An 18,308-nucleotide genomic window follows, 5' to 3' on the forward strand; every position below is an offset into this window, starting at 1 on the left:
CAGAAGAGCGGTGGGCGGGGCGGGGAGGAATGGCCGAAGGTTTTCCCGCGGTCGTAGCCGGCTTGGGCGGAGGAGAGTCGCTCTTAAAGGGCTAGCCTACGTTCGTCCTTTTGTTCCTGGCCCGAAGGCGGGGCAGCCCAACTTTAACCGTCCTTCGGTCTAGTCTCCAGAACGGCCATGATTTCCCAGTTCTTCATCCTGTCGTCCAAGGGGGACCCGCTTATCTATAAAGACTGTATCCTTGGCCTGCGGGGCGGGAGTGGAATGGCTGGGTGGAAGTGGAACCTAGAACCCGTCTGTGTCGCCAGCCCCTTAACTGTCCTCCCACCTGGCCAGTTCGCGGGGACACTGGTGGTCTGGACGTGGCCGAGCTCTTCTACCGGAAGCTGACGGGACTGCCTGGGGACGAGTCCCCGGTTGTCATGGTAACCTCGGGGCGGGCCGGTGGGAGGCTGCGGGCTGGTCAGGCCTGGTGGTTGCCCCACCTACCCCTCCTTTTGGGGGTTGCTTCCTTGGAAGCTTCCTGCGGGGGACTGGGAGGGGCGGGCCGCGATCGGTCAAACCAAAGCTCACCGAGTACTCAGCACACGCCAGTACCGTGCATTCCACCTCTGACCACCGTAGTTCTTGGGTAGGATACCATGGTTAACTCCCTTGACACAATAGGAAGCCAGGCCTTGGGGAGGCTTCAGGAACGTCCTAGGCGCTTTGCTGACGACTGGCAGGGACATCAGGCCACAGTCGTTGGCGTGTGTGTGTGTGTGTGTGTGTCTTTCGGGACTGTGGCTTGAACTCAGGGCCTGGACACTGTCCCTTAGCTGTTTCACTCTAGGCTGGTGCTCCACCGCTTGAGCCACAGCTCCACTTGCAGCTTTTTTTGGTGGTTAATTGGAAAGTCTCACAGACTTTTCTGAGCAGGCTGATTTGGAACCTCAGTCCTCAGATTCCAAGCCTACTGAGTAGCTAGGATGACGTGAGCCACCAGCACCCAACTCTCTCCTGTGTCCTTGATCATTAATGACAGCCCTCTTCCTAATGCCTTTTCTTTCTACCAGCATCACGGTGACAGACACTTCATTCACATCAGACACAGCAGCCTCTATTTGGTGGCTACTACTTTTGAAAATGTCTCTCCCTTTGGCCTGCTAGAGTTGCTCTCCAGGTGAGAAGGGCTGAGCCAGCCACCTGGGAGTAGGACCTACGAAGATTATTAGCATGTACACATTCTGCCCCGTTTTCTCAGGTTAGCCACTCTCCTGGGTGATTACTGCGGCACTATCAGCGAGGGGACCATTTCCCGCAATGTGGCTCTTGTCTATGAACTCCTAGATGAGGTTTTGGTAAGGCCCAAGGACTCCTCTTATTCCCTGACCCCTGAAGACATACCTATTCACTCTTCCCCCATGGGGTTCTCTAGTTGGGTAGCTAAATCCACTCCTTTTGCACCCTTCCCCTTCATTAGGACTATGGCTATGTACAGACTACATCCACAGAGATGCTGAAGAACTTCATTCAGACAGAAGCTGTGGTCAGCAAGCCTTTCAGCCTCTTTGACCTCAGCAGCGTTGGCTTGGTCAGTAGCCAGAAAGAAGGGACAACCACTACAAGGTTGGCTGGGAGCATCAAAGCTGACTATTGCTTGCTTTGGGTGTTTTACAGTTTGGGGCGGAGACCCAACAGAGCAAAGTGGCCCCCAGCAGTGCAGCCGGCCGCCCAGTCCTGTCCAGCCGCTCTGACCAGGTAAGGGAGGGATCAGTGCAGTCAGGCTTTCTGTTTTTGATTTTTTTTCCCCTGGGACCCTGGCGTCCCCGCCCCTGGTACCATATTTTCCACTTCCCTAGACACCCTCCTTCACATGGTGTTCCTTCTCCAGGGTCTTGCTTCAATTACTTTGTCCTTTCTGCCTTAAAAAAGTCTTTTTGTTTTGTGTGTATGTGTGTGTTTTGTTTTGTTGTTGTTTTTTTAATAGCTGGGAATGTGGCTTAATGGTATAGTGTTTGCCTAGCATGCATGAAGCCCTGGGTTTGATTCCTCAGTACCACATAAACAAAAAAAGCTGGTGCTGTATTTCAATTGGTAGAATGCTAACCTTGAACAAAAGCAGCTGGAGGGGGGGCTGGGAACATGGCTTAGCGGTAGAGTGCTCGCCTAGCATGCATGAAGTCCTGGCAGAATGCTAGCCTTGAGCAAAAAGAAGCCATGGACAGTGATCAGGCCCTGAGTCCAAGCCCCAGGACTGGCAAAAAACAAACAACAAAAGCTCAGGAATAGTGCCCAGGCCCTTAGTTCAAGCCCCAAGACTTGGTGCTGGTATTGGGGCTAAACCCAAGGTCTCCAGCTCTTACTTAGCTTTTTTCACTCAAGGTTGGATCCGGCTTTTTGCTAGTTAATTGGAGATGAGGTTTTTGGATTTGTTTGCCCGGACTGGCTTTGAACCTTGACCCTAGATCTCAGCCTCCACTATCTATTTTAGTTCACAAGCCCTCTCCCTCTGCTCACCAAATCCTCTCTTCCTCAGAGCCAAAAGAATGAAGTTTTTTTGGATGTTGTAGAGAGACTGTCCGTGCTGATAGCATCTAATGTAAGTTTGAGCTCCCCGCCCCAGAGCTGAAGACAGTCAACTGGTATTTGGCAGTGGGTAGGGAGATGAGGACTGGGCCTAACCTCCCTGCCTCTCCCAGGGCTCCCAGCTGAAGGTGGACGTGCAGGGAGAGATCCGACTCAAGAGTTTCTTGCCCAGTGGCTCTGGTGAGGACCTGGGGTTGAGCATGGGACAGGCTGTCTGGTGGCATACGTGGTATTTGCTGCCCTTTTCCTGATGTTATTTCTTCCAACAGAGATACGCATCGGCTTGACAGAAGAGTTTTGTGTGGGCAAGTCAGAACTGAGAGGTGAGAACTTTAGTCTTTCCTAGGGGAAGTCACTGCCAAAGGTTTCATGGAGAAAATCAGAAACAGGCGGAGTGGCTCATGCCTGTCACCCTAGCTCCTCAGGAGGCTGAGACTGAGAATGGCACCTCAAAGCCAACCCAGGCAGTAAAGTCTGAGAGATTCTTTATCTCTAATTAATGACCAAAAAGCCAGAAGTGGCATTGTGGCTCAAAGTGGTAGAGCACTAGCTATTAGCACAAAAGCTTATGGACAGTGCTCAGGCCCTGAGTTCAAGTCCCGAGAGAGAGAAAAACAGAAATATTCTCCCCTCTCCCTGCCTTTTTTCTCCTGAAGTGTGGGTCTTTCTCTCTGCAGGTTATGGGCCAGGAATCCGAGTTGATGAAGTCTCATTTCACAGCTCTGTAAACCTGGAAGAGTTTGAGTCTCATCGGATCCTCCGCTTGCAGCCTCCTCAGGGCGAGGTCAGGATCAGGGTGGACAAGGGTGGTCCATCTACCTCAGGGGCAGGAGGCAGTGCAGATGTGACACCAGGCTGACCTCCTTCCTCTCTGGTCTCAGCTGACTGTGATGCGGTACCAACTGTCCGATGACCTCCCCTGCCCGCTACCCTTCCGGCTCTTTCCCTCTGTGCAGTGGGACCGAGGCTCAGGCCGGTGAGACCATTTTCTGTATTCTAGGACTACTCTGGAAGCTAGGCCAGGAGTAAGACGTGTCCTGAAGGGTGGTGGTATAGAAGCTGGAAAGACTCTGCTGAGCCTGGCTATTCTGGCCTGACTCCTTTGGGTACAACCTACACAGCCTCACAGGGAGACCCTGGGTAACAACTGGTGAGATATCTATTGCATAAGCCCCAAGTACTGGTATTCTGTTCTCTGCAATAGGCTCCAGGTTTATCTGAAGTTACGCTGTGACCTGCCCCCAAAGAGGTAAGAGAGCTGCCCAGAGCCAGAGTCAGCAGCAACAGGCTTTTTCCTTCAGACTCATAAGAAGCCACTAGAATCTGAGGCCTTAGCATTTTGGGAAGAAGTGGGGGGTGGGGATGCACTTGTTCTATGTTCCATGGTGACATTAAAGGAACAGTGCAAGGTGGGCCCTGGTGGCTCACACCTGTAATCCTAGCTACTCAGAGAATCACAGTTAGATGTCAGCAAGGGCAGAAAAATCCATGAGACTCTAATCTCCAGTTAACCAGCAAAAAGCAAGAAGTGGAACTGTGACTCAAGTGGTTAAGAGCACCAGCCTTCAGTGAAAAAACTAAGGAATAGTTCACAAGGCCCTGAGTTCAAGCCTCAACACTGATACAAACAAAATAGTGGAGCACTATCTTCTTAGGGATGACTATCTGTGCTTTTCTTTGCAGCCAAGCTCTCCACGTCCGACTGCACCTTCCCCTGCCCAGAGGGGTGGTCAGGTTAGTGCCAGCTTCCTTGGGGTGGAGTGCAAATGGCAAGCAAGGCAAAGCTGAGCTGAGCACTTTTCTCTCCCTTCCCTTCCTCCAGCCTGTCTCAAGAGCTGAGCAGCCCGGAGCAGAAGGCAGAGCTGGGAGAGGGGGCCCTGCACTGGAACCTGCCCCGGGTACAAGGAGGATCTCAGCTCTCAGGCCTTTTCCAGGTATCCACTGTCCCAACTCTTGTTCTAGGCTGCACCTTCCCTCCCTCGAGCCCCTGCCCTCCCGGTGCAGCTGCTCTGCCTCTGCCACCAGCATGAACTGACACCAGCCTCAGGGCCCTTTTGTCTTCTTTCCTCGCAGATGGATGTCCCTAGCCTGCCAGGGCCTCCCAGCCAGGGGCCTGCCACCTCTGCACCCCCGCTGGGGCTAGGCCCAGCCAGCCTCTCCTTTGAACTCCCCAGGCACACGTGCTCAGGCCTCCAAGTTCGATTCCTCAGGCTGTCCTTCAGCCCTTGTGGAAACGCCAATCCCCACAAGTGGGTGCGTCACCTAAGCCACAGTGATGCCTACGTCATTCGGATCTGAGGCTGCCTAGACCATGATGCGGGCAGCAAAGGCAGCAGGCAGTTGAAAAAGAAAAGGACGTTTTCTTTCCAGGCTTCTGGCCTGCCATGGATCATCTGGGCACAAGGAATTCCAAATCCTAAGAAGCCCAGAGGGCTCTGTAGACTCGCCCCTTCCACGGCAGGTGACGTGGAAGGCCAACAACTTACAAATCAAATGTTTATTCTGAGGATTTGATGACTGTACAGTATCTAAAAAGAAAGTCAAGTGAGGGAAGCTGCCTGCTCTCTCCCCCTTGGCGCACATATGCAGGAATCCGTGGATGAGGTTAGCAGACCAGTGGCGTGGTCACGGAACAGGCTGAGGGGAGCCAGCCCCAGGGGGCTGGGAGCCATTGGCCTTTGGAGTCCCTGGAGCTGGAGGGGGGCTGTCTCCAGCTTCCTGCTTTCCACCACAGAGAGCGCTGCCCCCAAGTGGGGAGGGGGAAGAGGATGGAGGAGGGACTGGAGAAGGGTGTGAGGGGGGGCCTCCCTTGCCCTCCCCTGTCGGAGGAAGTGAGACTACGATGTACTTCTGGACACTGCCAGGACCAGAGGAGGCCGTGCTGGGGGGCGCAGAGGTGGCGGTGGAGACCAGTTTGACAATGGGCTGCACGCTGGGCACCGTGGTGGTGACAGGAGAGGTAGTGGTGGAGCCTGAACCAGGGGCTGAGGTGCTGAGGGAGAGAACCTGAGGAGAGAGGAAGGCTGTACGACCCAGGCCTGGGGGTGATAGCATACTTGCCTGCCCCTCCCCCAACTTAAACTCTGTGCCTTTTCTGTGCTATTAACTTTCTTACTCTTGCCCCCACCCCCAAGAATGGTTAGTTGCCATCCCCAGCCAGCTGGAGACCCAGAAGAGCCCAACTTGGGCTTGACGGGGATAGGGCTATATTGAGGCAACCAAGGACACTCCCCCTCGCCCCCAGCCCTTCGCCCCCAGCCCTGGGCTGCTCCTACCTGCTGGGTGGAGGAGGCACTGGAGGACGACATTACAATAAACTTGGTTGGTGGAGGGGACGGCTGAGGGGGGGCAGCAGCCCGTGCAGACACCAGTGTCTGGACAGGTAATGCTATGGAGCCAGGGACCTTCAGCAAGCCGGGGGTCCGAGGGCCAGGTTGAGGGGCCTGTGAGAGGGTCAGTGTGGACCGAGGCTACAGGGAGAAGAGGCAGGAAGAAAACATCAACATCAAAGCAAAAAGAAGAGCCTGAGGGGAGAAGTGTGTGGCTCTTGCTCTGTAACTCCCAGAGAGGTTGGGGCATCCTTCACTGAGGGGACCCAGGCTCCCAGGAGCGTCGACTTGGCCTGCACCAGCCCAGGTCTGGGTGACCCTGCTCATTTCCCCTCCCTTTCCCCACACGGGTGGCTGACCTGAGTGATGGTCAGTGTGGTCCTGTTGACCTGCTGTGCCTGTAGAGCAGCCTGGGCCCGGGCCTTGACCACATGGGAACACAGCAGGGGCCCAAGGGAACCAAATTCGGCCCGGTAGGCATCCTGATTGTCAGGCGGTGGACGTAGCTTAGCCAGAACTGGGGCACAGTGTTTCTGCAGAGAAGGCAAAGAGCAAAGAGGGAGGGCTGGCACAGAGAGAGTAGAAGCCTTCCCATTGTCCCTGCCCAAGGCCACACTGCTGGGCCAAATGTATGTGAGGAACACCCCAGGCACACTGGTGAAGAGGGGCAAGAGAGATGTGCTATGCCCACCACTGTCATCGATGGGACTTTATCTCCAGAGTGCACACCTGCCATGCATAGGTCACTATGCAGTAAAGCAGAAGCGTGAGGCAGGGGCAGTGCAGTCCCAAAGTCACAGACTGAGCGTTAAGACTCCATTTCGTACTCAGCCAATCTGTGCCTGCCTTTCTATCCATAAACCACAGTGGCCTCCAAGTACTCTGAATCAATGTGGCAGATGGAAACAAGTGAATAAAATGTGCCACATGCTTAGTAGCATTGAGCTTGTATGTTGGGAGGAAGGGAGGTGGGGCAGGAGAGGGGCTCTGGTCACCAGAAGGAGACTCTGCACATGGTCAGCTCCAATTCGGTCAATGTTGCTGAGCACAGGGCCATCCAAGACACTGCGGATTCGCTCCCCTTCCTGCTGTAGCCGTGGCAGGATCAGAGTCTTAATCACCTGTTGGCAAGTTAGGGGAGAAGCCAGGGCCAAGGGGTCACCAGGAGTCTGGGGGTGTGGAGGGCAGGAGTGCCCCCTGTGGGGGAAGACAGACTCCCTCCCTTCTCCCCAGGGCCTCACGTCATGTCCCAGCTCTGCGAGGCCCGCAATGGAACCATAACGCGTTGTCCAAGGAGTCTTCTCATCTACCCAGCTCTGTCAGGAAGAAAAACCCAGATAAAGGGGTCTGGAAAGGCTAATTGCTAAAGACCCATGTCTTCCATAAAGAAGACATTACAAATCACTGAGGAGCCGGAAGCCATTGGCTCACACCTGTTATCCTAGCTACTCCAGAAGCTGAGATCTGAGGATCATAATTCAAAGCCAGCCCCAGCAGGAAAGTCTGTGAGACTTATCTCCAATTAACCCCTGGAAAACTCGAAGTGGAGCTGTGGCTCAAATGCTAGAGTGCTAACCTTAAGTGAAGAAGGTAAGAGACAGTGCCCAGGCCCTGAGTTCAAACCTCAGAAATGGTATCAAAACAAAGAACTAAATATCCAAGTAAGTAGAGGAAATGGAGGTGTGGTTCAAGTGGTAGAGCACTGGCCTTAAGCAAAACTTAGGAAGAGTGGCCAGGCCCTGAGTTCAAGCCTCAAGACCAGCAGATGCACACAAAGTAAATAAAATTGAGAGGTACAAGTTTAAGTCCCTACAACCCCACCGACCAGTCCAGTCTCCCCATCCCTTTGTTCTATGTGTCATTTCCCCTGGCCACAACTTAGCTTTCACTATCCTGGCAATAACTCTTAGGGTGGAGACATGAAGCAATTGACACTCATGTGCTTGGGACTCTCACCTTGGTGAAGGTTTTAGTGATGCGGGACTGGATGTTGTTAGTGGTTGTACTGAAATGCTTGCAGATCTGGGCCACCAGGCGGGCAGCAAAGTCCCGGAGTGCCCAGTGATTGTCCACATCGGGGCGCAGGCACAGCTGTCGGCTCACGATGCAGGTCATCACAGCTGGGATCAGCTCATGCACCTAGGGAAGAGCGGAGAGGTCAGCTGGGGCTGGTCCACACTCTCTGTGGGTGGCAGCAGAGTCAAGAAGGGGCACAAAGCCACTCACGTATTTTTCTAGATAAAGTGTAGGGTTGTCCATCAGCGCTTTAACCATGCGCATCAGGTAGATGAGTAAGGCCAGGTTATTCTGCACCACGTTCACACGGACCTACAGAGGGGAGAAGTGTAATTACGAGCAAAGACACCCCTCAATGAGCTTCCCTCAGCTGCTTCTCCCCATCCCCATGCCCCTTGGCCTTCCGGGTTCTCTCACCCCCTCTGAGATGAAGGTACTGAATCGTGGCAGCATCTGATAGAGCCCTGGGTCTGTAGCAATGCTCTGCAGAGCTTCCTGTGGGAGGAGGACAGCCAGTCAGGTGAGGGCAGCTACTGAGAGGCAGAATCTGCCAGGGCTACCAAAAGAGTCTTAGGATGAGAGTAGATGGGGCGGGGGACTCACCGCTCTCTTGGCCTCACACGAGCCCACGCAAGCTTCCGTGATCTCCTTATAATATAGTTGCTGTTCCACTGATAGCTCATGGGTGCTACGGGGCTTCAGGCGCAATGGAGCCCCTTCCAGCAAGGGTGGTGCCTTCTTCTCTTTCCCTGTTGGGAATTGGGGAAGACTGGTTTGAAGAAGAAAGTTCTAGAAGAGGGTTCAGTATCAGACTTTTCCATTCTTCTGGCCCTGACCTCACAAGTCACAAATGACAAATCTGGGGCTAGAAGGATGGCTTAAGTAGTACAGTGCTTGCCTGCAAGGCACTAAGTTTAAACTCTAGCACCCACAAAATCCTAGCACCACCACAAAAACAACAACTTGTGGGGCACTGGTGCCTATAAATCCTAGCTATTCAGGAGGCTGAGATCCGGGGACTGAGGTTCAAGCCAGCCTGTTTAGGAAAGTCCATGAGACTCTTATCTCCAATTAACCAACAAAAAGCTAGTAATGGAACTGTGGCTCAAGTGGAAGAGCACTAATGTTTACTGAAAATGCTCAGGGGCAGCGCCCAGGCCCTAAATTCAAGCTCCAGTATGGGGCGGGCGGGGGGTGAGGAGGGTGAGGGGGGTAGTGATGTGGAAACCAGCTGGCTGTGGGACAAGAATCAGGGGAGGAATAGCTTGGGTACTGACCTTTGCCATCGGCTGGGGTGGCCCCTTGGCCTTTGCCTTTCAGGGGTCCATCTTCCTCTTGACCTGGCTTTGCTGACTTGAGGGGTTCTGTGGCCTCAGCCTTCTGCTGCTCTTTGGGAGCTGGTTGGGGAAGTAGTCACAGAAGGAGTGATGAGTGGGTGGGGGGCGGGTGCAAAGGACAGGGTAGGGGGGCCTTGGGGGTGGAGGTTACCTGGGGGTGGGTTCTCTGGTATAGCTGGCTGGCAGCCTTCAATGCTCAGCCAATGAGCTGTGAGGAAGGAAGGTGTCAAGTTGAAGCGCTGGACATGGATGCTCAAGCGCTGCTCCATACTAAGGAAGGTGTATGTTCCTTCCTGGTCCCCTTCTTGGCATGCACCAGGAAATCTCACACACCTTGTTCCTCCTTTCCCTCCTCCCCGTAACCCCCTCTTCACCGCCCCCCACCTTTGAGGCAGACATCCAGAGGCACTCGAGGCAGAGGGGTATTGATGATGTCGCTCAGGTCCACCTCCTTCTCTTCATAGAAATAGAGCTCTCGGCCGCCACCAGAGGCAAAACGGAAAGGGATGAACTCCTGAGCATGGAAGCCATACAGTGGCTGTTAGGAGAGAAAGAGAGAGAGAATGCTGTGAAAAGTGGCCCAGAGAGAGACCTGGCTCAAGGCAATCGTGGCATCCGGGAGTATGACACCTCACCACCCTGCTCCCATTTCAGTCCCCTGCCCCTTCCTCTCCTCCCTCCCAAGCACCTCCACATTCTTCAGTTTCAGTGCATAGTCAATGTCACTGGTGGTGAGCTTCTGCCGCTTCCCCATGTGCATGAACTTCAAAGCATCCTGGAGGGAATGAGGGGAGGGTTAGGAGCACAGATGTCAACCTAAGACTCCCAGGAAGAAGGGGGCTCAGGAAACATCCTCAACACAAAGCAGAGCTAGACAAGGGCCCAGTTACCTGGGCAATCTCCTTGATGCGGTAGCTGACCTCATCTGTCAGCAGTTGGCAGGTCTCTTCCTGAATCTGAGCAATGCCCATGGATTCAGCCACAACCTTCATTGATTCGGAGGGTAGCACAGTATTGCTGAGCTTCAGTTTCTTCTCCTCAGCCATGCTGGAGCACCTCTTCCCCTCCCTGGAAGGATGCTGCCACACCAGGGTGGAGAGATGGAGATCCTATCTGGAGATGGAACAGAAAAAACAGATTTCAGAAAAAACAAACAGCTCAAAACCTCCCTTGAGCTGAGCACTGGTGGCTCATGCCTGTTATCCTAGTGACTCAGGAGGCTGAGATTTGAGAATCTCGGCTCAAAGCCAGGCAGGGCAGTAAAGTCAATGAAACTCTTAACTCCAATCAACGAGTTCCAGTCCCTGGGACCAACACACAAACACAATCTCACTAAAACTGAATTTCTGACCTCCTCTGGCCACCTGCTGCAGTCTCCCAACCAGCAACTCATTCTTTATTGGAAACACTAAAACCCACCAGGGAATCCAACTTGATTCCTCCATTTAGGCCCAGATCACCAGACAAGAACTCCAAACACCTCTGGACAAGGTCTGCCTACTTAAGTTCTCCTACATCTATTCCTTGTAAGCAGTCAAGGCAATCAATGCATGTCAAAATGTAACTCCAGGCCAGGGAGTGATGGCAAAAGCCTATAAAATCCCACCTACCTGGGAGGCAGGGGTAAGGAGGACCACAGTGCAGGGCTTGACCAAGCCAAGAGCCCAAGATCCTCTTTTTAAAACAAAATAAAAGCAAAACAGCTGTGTGGGATGGGAGGCATGGTTCAAGTAGAGTGTTTACTGTTGAGTAAACGAGTGGATTGCAAGGCTTTAAGAGGTGTGTCCTCAATAAATGCATCACTTACACGACCATCAAAACTCCAAGCTTGGCGTTTGCCCTGTGGTTAGGAGAGGGGAAGGCTTGGTGTAGTGGGATGCAAGACCAACTGGGAGGCTGGGGAGACGGGAAGGCAGATGGCTGCAGGAAAGAGGGTGTGCCCCCTTGGTTCATCTATGGGGAACACCGCGACTCGGGCCCGTGCTCTTCGCCTGGTGTGGAACTCACAAGAAACAGCCGTGGCCCCCGTTCCCCGGCGAACTCCTACCAACCCTTCAACACCCAGCGGCGCCTTCCAACAGTGAGAGGGCAGGAAACCCGGCCCCGTCGGGGGCTTCTCAGATGAGTGTCGGGAGAAGCTCGGCTGCTCCGCGGCGAGGCCGCACGAGCCACAGCGGTGCCACAGTTTTCCCTCCGGCGGCGAAGCGGGACGAAGAGCCCCAGGCGGCTCCGAACCAAACCCTCATGTTCCTCAACATCCTTCCACTGCAGACACACGCCGGGGCCCCACGACCGTCCTCTTCCCAGTCCTCACACGAACCCTCCCGAGGGTCCCCTCGCGGGGATCCCGTCGATCCACCCCGCCAGCCAAACAACCCGGACGGCAAAAGCCCCTCACCGCTGCCAGAGCGCCGCTCGCCCGGCGCTGGGCGCCATCTTGGCCCCGCCCCCTCACGGGAGCAGGTCCTGGCAGAGGACCGGAGCACGTCACCGTCTCGGCCCCAAGCCAGAGTTAGTCGCCTAGACTCACAGCCCAGAATTAAACAGACAATTATTTATTACAGCCTCGTGTAAGAAGAAAGCGCTCCTGTTTAATTACTTCAATGAAGCCTGCACTACCTAGCAGCCAGGACCTTTCAGAGGCGCCAGAAAACCCAGGCGGGCGGGGGAAGCCCAGAGCCACGACGCCCCGCCCCCTTCCCGGGCTGGCTCTGCGCAGGCGCCAGCCGCGCGCGCCTTCCTTTGGGCGCCGCTGACCGCCTGTGAATTTAAAGGGCCCGCTCCTTCCCGAAGTTGGTTGGTGTTTGTGGACCGCGACTTGCCATGGGACCTGTGCGGTTGGGGATCTTCCTTTTCATTTTGACAGCGCACGGTGGTGGAGCTGGGGCGCCAAAAGAGGAGGACGATGACACGGAACGCTTGCCTACCAAATGCGAAGGTATCTAAAACGAAGCCTTGCTCACAGCTCATTTCTCTAGGCTGGGTGGAATGGACTGTGATGGGAGGCTCGATCTCCTGGAAGTCCGGAGGGAGTTCTGATGGAGCGCGGCGACATCGGAACGGGACCAAAGAGGGGTGCCGAGGACCAGCCCCCGAAGTGTGGGCTCTCCGTTTCCCACGGGACGTCCCGGGGGAGGCTTGGCCCCGGTGGATTGTGGGCAATGTAGTCCAGGGGCCGTCGGCCCTGGACCACTTTGCCTGTTCTCTTCAGTGGGTTCCCCTGTGTTACCCACCGGACCCTAGGGAGCCTGCCAGGTGCGGGGTGGGGCGCGTATCTTGTGGACAACCTGTGCCCGCCACAGCAGGGACGCTCCCAAATTACAAGCTACCTCCTTCCTCGGGGGATCTGAGGATGACTAACCGGGCCCCACTCAAGCTCATAAACATAAAGAGAAGGCCACCTCACCGCACGAGGCCCTGGAGAGGGTGTGTATTGGACTTTGCAGAAAGCAGCACCTTTCCTGTCTGCGTTAATTGGGGAGCAGGAGACAAATGCCCTGTGGTTCCTAACTTGGTTGCTCCGTTGTGACTTTCTTAGGGGGCTTTTTTTCCCCCCAGTAAAATTATTAAATACCAACGTGTACGATTCCAAATCATTTTTTGGAGATGAAAAAAATCTCTCGGTTTTTCCTGAACTGAGTTGGAACTGCAATCCTCAGATCTCTGTCTCCTGAGAAACTTGGGTTGCAGGCACTTTGTCACTTCTGAATGGGCCATTTCTTTTCTTAGGAGCTACTATATGCCGGGTTACATAGTATGTTATTGGGCAGTGGGTTAGACACTAATGGAAACCAAAGTGTAGTAGGGAGTGACACTTATTTTTTACTTTTTGTGCTAGTACTGTGGGGCTTGAACTCGGGGCCTCAGGCCTTGTTTGGCTTATTTTGTTCAAAGCTAGTGCAATACCACTTGAACCACACCTTTCCTTCCGGCTTTTTTGCTGATCAGTGGGAGGTGAGGGTTTCTGAGATTTGTCTACCAGCACTGACTTCATTTTACTGTCCCCAACAGTCACTTTTGAATGAGGAAATGGAACTGTGGCTATAGTATATTGGTATAGTGCTAGCCTTCAGCAAAAATGCTAAAGGACAGTGCCCAGGCCCTGAGTTCAAGCCCCAGTTCACACACAGACACAGACACACACATACACATGGACCTTCCTTTGAATGTTGCTTTTCCTAGTATTATGATTAAGTCTCTTCATCTTCTTTTTTTAGTGTTTATTATGTGCCAGACACTAGAGAATTTACATATATTAAGTCCACATCATGTCACTGTAAAAGAATTACTATAGAGGTGAAGAAACTGACACACAGCACAATTATTATACAGCTACTGAGAGGCTGAGTCAGGATTCCAACCCAGTCCATCTGGCTTCAGTGTGCACTGACCGACATGCTCTGCTGCCTTGTGGTCAGCTGCAGGATGAACTGGTGATGTGTTCACTTGTACTTCTCATCCCCTTCAACATTTCTTCTATTAGTGTGTAAGCTGCTGAGCAGGGAGCTGCAGGAGGAGCTGAGTCACACAGGCCGATCTCGAGAGGTGCTAGAGCTGGGGCAGGTACTAGACACAGGCAAGAGGAAGAAACATGTGCCTTACAGCATTTCGTAAGTCCTCTTTGGTGCTCATCTGCCTTCTAACCCTCCATGAGTTCTGCGAGTTCCTAAAGCAATAGTTTCTCCTCTTCTTACAGAGAGACAAGGCTAGAAGAGGCCTTGGAGAATTTATGTAAGCGGATCCTGGATTATAGTGTTCATGCTGAACGCAAGGGATCACTGAGATATGCCAAGGTCAGACCCTTCCCCAAGGAATAACTATTTCTCTGAAGCAAAGATCTATATCCCCTGACATCCTTGGGGGGAATATCTGCCTGTGTCCCCCAACTTGTGGTATGTCTCCTTATTACAATCAGGCTCCTTCTCACTCTCAAGGAACTCACTCCTGAGGCTCCAGTAGTTGACAAAACTGACATGAATGGAAGGGGAAGGAAGAGGTGGGATGAAGGGCTGGGCTGATCCTGAATTCTCCATCCCTCAGGGTCAGAGTCAGACCATGGAAACCCTGAAAGGCCTAGTGCAAAAGGGTGTGAAGGTGGATCTGGGGATCCCTTTGGAGCTGTGGGACGAGCCTAGCGTGGAAGTCACATTCCTCAAGAAGCAGGTAAGGTGATCCCACACTGTCCTAGGAAGGTGAGAAGGAGATTTGACTAGGGATGAAGAGCAGGGAGAATGGGCAGAATAAGGGCTGTGACAATGATTAAAGTACATCCAAGTAGCCAGGCACCAGTGGCTCAGCTCACGCCTGTAATCCTAGCTACTCAGGAGGCTGAGATTTAAGTATTGCAGTTTGAAGCTAGCACAGGAAGAACAATACCTGTGAGACTCCTATCTCCAGTTAACCATTCAAAAACAAGAATGGTACTGTGGCTCAAGTGGTAGAGCACTAGCTGTGAGCACAGAGAGGCTCAGAGATAATGCCTAGACCAAGCTGAAGCCCCACACTGACCAAAAAAAAAAAAAAAATACACCCAAGTATGTAAAGAATTAATAATGCTAGGCACCAGTGTCTCATGCCTGTAAACTTACTCAGGAAGCTGGTATCTGAGGATGGCAGTTCTAGGCCAGCCCAGGCAGTAATGTGGAACTCTTATCTCCATTAACCAGCAAAACGCTGTAAGTGGCTGCAGTAGCAGAGTGCTATCCTTGAGCAAAAAAGCTTAGGAACAGTGCTCTGAATTTAAGCCCCGGTATCAGCCAAAAAGAAGTAACACTGGAGACTGATAATCTCCTAGATTCTGGACCACATGCTTCCCAGATGCTGCCTCATTTTACCCTACACAACTGCCTCCCATGGGAGGGTATGACTACTGTTTCCCATTTTACAGATGGGGAGCTCAGACTCAGTTTAATAACCTACTTAGCAGAGCAGGTGCTGGTAAAAGTTAGTTGAATGAAGATCCCACATCTAGAAAGCCAAGCTTAACCTCCTGGCCACCTGCTTCTCCAAGATCAGTCAGAGTTGGGATATAGGGAGTGAAGATCAGAGAGGAGGGTCTCCAAAGCCCAACAGAGCAAAAGGTTTTTTCTGCCTTTCCACTTGACCAGTGTGAAATGATGCTGGAAGAATTTGAAGATGTCGTGGAAGACTGGTACTTCCACCATCAAGAGCAGCCCTTACAGCATTTTCTCTGTGAAGGTCATGTGCTCCTGGCTGCTGAAACTGGTCAGTGTGAAGTTTGGGCTTCTCTCTTGCCAGGCCAGTCTCTCCTTTATTTCCCAAAGCCGTTATTCAAACTGTCTTCTTTTGTCCCACCAAGCATGTCTACAGGAAACATGGACTGGAAGAGAGAAAACCACAGATGGACAAGAAAATGCAGAAGAGGAAGAGGACCTGGAGGAGGAGGACAAGGAAGAAGAAATGACTAAGACATCAGGCCATCCCAAGCATGACCCAGAGGATCTCTGACCCTTGCCTTTTAGCCCCCGGGGGAGGGTTCATGGAGAGCACTCTCAAGCCTGACCTCTCAGGGTCCCACAGCTCTAAGGGTGTGCCTCATCTCAGGCAGGTGGGTTCAGGATAGTATGGATGTGGGAAGGTGGGAGCACCAGGTGATCCACAGCTTGCCTTCATAGATTAGCCCTCACCCTGGCGTCCTGCCCCTTCAATTGGCAGGCGTGTGTGATGTGACAGCCTTGGAGCAGTGCATAACACAGTGCATAGCAGTAAGTAACACAGCTCCTCACCCCTGTCCAGAGGTCAGCGCGGCGCGGGCTGGCAAGGTCCCTTAGACCCTGGGAAGAGAGAGGTCAGAACACTAGGCCAGAACACTACCGCCTAGATACACACCGCCTGCGTCCGGGCCTCATAACCAGCCGGACGGCCCGGCACTGCTGGCGGGTCGGTGGGGCGCATGCGCGGTCGGCTTCATATTCACCAAGTGCCATGTTTCCTAGAGCGCTATTAAATTTTAAGAAAAGAATCGGCCGGGCCGTGCGCATATAACTGGAAGATGGGGCGGCTGGCCTCCTTCCCGTCAGGCAGCTAAGCGTGTCCTGTTACCCGGCCGCCCCTCCGGGCTGCCGCGGGGCGCTCGGGGGCGGGAACGCGCCACCGGAAGTGGGTTCTTCCGATGTGGCGCTGTGCTGGCCGCCATATTGGGCTTACGGGAGCTCGCAGAGGACAAAAGTCCTACGATCTCACCGAGGCGCTACGACTCAGTTGGAGGTAAACGGCAGCCAGAGCTGGAGGAAAGGAAAAGAACCTTCTCGGGAGAAGGGCGGGGCCGCGTGGAGGGGCGATACCATCCCGGGCAGGGGGGGAGGGTGTTTTGGGCAATGCCACTTTAAGAGCGGGAGGGGTGGCACAGCGCTGAGACTCGGAGGGCCCGCGCGGTTCCCCGCAGCCCCGCTTTTTCTCCCCAGCCATGAGCAGCGTGGTGAGGACGGAGCCGCTGCGCGGGGCCGAGCCCCCTTGGCTGGTGCTCGGCGACCCCTACTCCGTGGTGGTTCTCCTGCAGGGCTACACCGAGCCCGAGGGGCCGGGCCCCGCGGTGCGCGCCGACGGCTCCGTGACGCTGGTGCTGCCGCGGTCCTGGGCTCCGGCCTCCGGCCGCCGGGCGGCGCTGTCGACAGCCGACTGCGCGGAGGCCGCCCTGGAGGAGGCGGCGCGGGGCCCCGTGCTGGTGGACACCGGGGGCCCCTGGGCTCGGGAGGCGCTGCTGGGCGCCCTGGCGGGCCAGGGCGTGGCCCCGGCGGACGTGGCTCTGGTGGTGGGGACGCATGGACACTCGGATCACATCGGGAACCTGGGACTGTTTCCGGGGGCGGCTCTGCTGGTCTCGCACGACTTCTGCCTCCCTGGGGGCCGCTACCTGCCCCACGGCCTGCGCGAGGAGCGGCCGCTGCGCCTGGGACCCGGCCTCGAGGTGTGGGCCACGCCGGGCCACGCGGGCCGGCGCGACGTGAGCGTGGCGGTGGCGGGCACCGAGCGGGGCACCGTGGTGCTGGCGGGGGACGTGTTCGAGCGCGAGGGGGACGAGGACGCGTGGCGGGCGCTGAGCGAGGACCCCGTGGCCCAGGAGCGCAGCCGAAGGCGGGTCCTGAGCACCGCGGACGTGGTGGTGCCCGGCCATGGGGCCCCCTTCAAGGTGGTCAGGGAGGCCTCGTGGGCCGCGGACGCCGAGAGTTGCGGGGACGGCCGGCCAGAGCCAAGGACTTGAGCCCGCTGCGGTGCGCCCCAAGAGAGACTGCCCACCCCGAGGACGAACCGGCAGGCCATGGCCGGCGGAGTCAGAGCAAGAAGCTTGGTCCTTCTGGTCTTCCTGGGGACGTCTCCAAAAGGGACAGAGGTGCGGTGGCCACCAATGTCACCCAGCCTATCTCTGCAACCAAATCAGGGACCAAGGACTGGCCCACCTCCACGGGCGTCCTCTGTGCGCCTCAGGAAAAGCACAGGACGCTCCTACTGGGATCGTGCTGTTCGGATGTAAATGTACACAGTGATCACCGTACACTTACAGGACTCCACAGCAGCGATCAGGGAACACGGGCCAGTTGCCGCTTTCCCCAAGGCATCGGTTGCTGAGTAGACTCATTCACCTGGCCTGGGTGCTGTTTCCTTAGCTTTTTTTTTTTTGGGGGGGGGGGGGAGGAGGGGTGTCAGTTGTCGGGCTTGAACTCAGGCCCTGGGTCCTTTAGCATTTTGTTTGTTTGGCCAGTCCTGGGCCTTGAACTCAGGGCCTGAGCACTGTCCCTGGCTTCCTTTTGCTCAAGGCTAGTACTCTGCCACTTGAGCCACAGCGCCACTTCTGGCACTTTTCTGTATATGTGGTGCTGGGGAATTGAACCCAGGGCCTCATGTATATGAGGCAAGCTCTCTTGCCACTAGGCCATATCCCCAGCCCCTCCTTTAGCATTTTGGCTCAGGGCTAGTGCTCGACTTGAACCACAAAGCCCCACTTCCGGCTTTTTTTTTTGGTGGTTAATTGGCAGTAAGAGTCTCATGTACTTTTCTGCCTCAATCCTCAGATCTCAGCTTTTTTTTTTTTTTTTGGCCA

General features: G+C 54.6%; 4 protein-coding genes across 7 annotated transcripts; 3 read left to right on the plus strand and 1 right to left on the minus strand.

Annotated features, from left to right (window-relative positions):
• The first annotated feature begins 56 nt into the window (after positions 1 to 56).
• Positions 57 to 4,930, plus strand: Ap4m1 (adaptor related protein complex 4 subunit mu 1). Its single transcript, XM_048367952.1, has 15 exons — positions 57 to 235; positions 337 to 425; positions 1,056 to 1,162; positions 1,244 to 1,340; positions 1,463 to 1,573; positions 1,660 to 1,740; positions 2,519 to 2,581; positions 2,682 to 2,748; positions 2,838 to 2,891; positions 3,246 to 3,352; positions 3,450 to 3,544; positions 3,773 to 3,817; positions 4,252 to 4,302; positions 4,391 to 4,502; positions 4,642 to 4,930. Exons 1-15 carry the CDS (start codon positions 178 to 180, stop codon positions 4,864 to 4,866), a joined length of 1,362 nt encoding a protein of 453 aa, XP_048223909.1. The 5' UTR covers positions 57 to 177; the 3' UTR covers positions 4,867 to 4,930.
• A 120-nt stretch (positions 4,931 to 5,050) lies between these two features.
• Taf6 (TATA-box binding protein associated factor 6) lies at positions 5,051 to 11,889 on the minus strand. 3 transcript variants are annotated; one of them, XM_048367702.1, is made up of 15 exons: positions 11,870 to 11,889; positions 10,141 to 10,363; positions 9,939 to 10,025; positions 9,635 to 9,788; positions 9,402 to 9,458; positions 9,191 to 9,310; positions 8,517 to 8,662; positions 8,331 to 8,408; positions 8,124 to 8,225; positions 7,854 to 8,036; positions 7,139 to 7,213; positions 6,893 to 7,018; positions 6,257 to 6,430; positions 5,844 to 6,038; positions 5,051 to 5,574 (listed from the first exon to the last, which is right to left on the minus strand). In XM_048367702.1, the coding sequence occupies exons 2-15, from the start codon at positions 10,294 to 10,296 to the stop codon at positions 5,194 to 5,196; spliced, it is 2,034 nt and encodes a 677-aa protein (XP_048223659.1). In that variant the 5' UTR covers positions 10,297 to 10,363; positions 11,870 to 11,889; the 3' UTR covers positions 5,051 to 5,193. The 3 variants fall into 3 exon arrangements, with proteins under 3 accessions (XP_048223659.1, XP_048223654.1, XP_048223666.1); XM_048367697.1 differs by lacking the exon at positions 11,870 to 11,889 and adding an exon at positions 11,649 to 11,769; XM_048367709.1 differs by lacking the exon at positions 11,870 to 11,889 and adding an exon at positions 11,565 to 11,582.
• An 87-nt stretch (positions 11,890 to 11,976) lies between these two features.
• Cnpy4 (canopy FGF signaling regulator 4) lies at positions 11,977 to 16,194 on the plus strand. The gene is made up of 6 exons (XM_048368062.1): positions 11,977 to 12,188; positions 13,734 to 13,860; positions 13,947 to 14,043; positions 14,291 to 14,413; positions 15,358 to 15,475; positions 15,570 to 16,194. The coding sequence occupies exons 1-6, from the start codon at positions 12,074 to 12,076 to the stop codon at positions 15,716 to 15,718; spliced, it is 729 nt and encodes a 242-aa protein (XP_048224019.1). The 5' UTR covers positions 11,977 to 12,073; the 3' UTR covers positions 15,719 to 16,194.
• Positions 16,195 to 16,625: 431 nt separating this feature from the next.
• On the plus strand, positions 16,626 to 17,869 carry Mblac1 (metallo-beta-lactamase domain containing 1). Of its 2 annotated transcripts, none has more exons than XM_048368016.1 (2): positions 16,626 to 17,467; positions 17,543 to 17,869. In XM_048368016.1, exons 1-2 carry the CDS (start codon positions 16,677 to 16,679, stop codon positions 17,739 to 17,741), a joined length of 990 nt encoding a protein of 329 aa, XP_048223973.1. In that variant the 5' UTR covers positions 16,626 to 16,676; the 3' UTR covers positions 17,742 to 17,869. The 2 variants fall into 2 exon arrangements, with proteins under 2 accessions (XP_048223973.1, XP_048223978.1); XM_048368021.1 differs by having other exon boundaries at positions 16,626 to 17,473; positions 17,549 to 17,637.
• Positions 17,870 to 18,308: the final 439 nt, after the last annotated feature.

The sequence above is a fragment of the Perognathus longimembris genome, chromosome 1, assembly GCF_023159225.1.
Source record: "Perognathus longimembris pacificus isolate PPM17 chromosome 1, ASM2315922v1, whole genome shotgun sequence".
In the NCBI taxonomy this organism is placed as follows: Eukaryota; Metazoa; Chordata; class Mammalia; order Rodentia; family Heteromyidae; genus Perognathus; species Perognathus longimembris.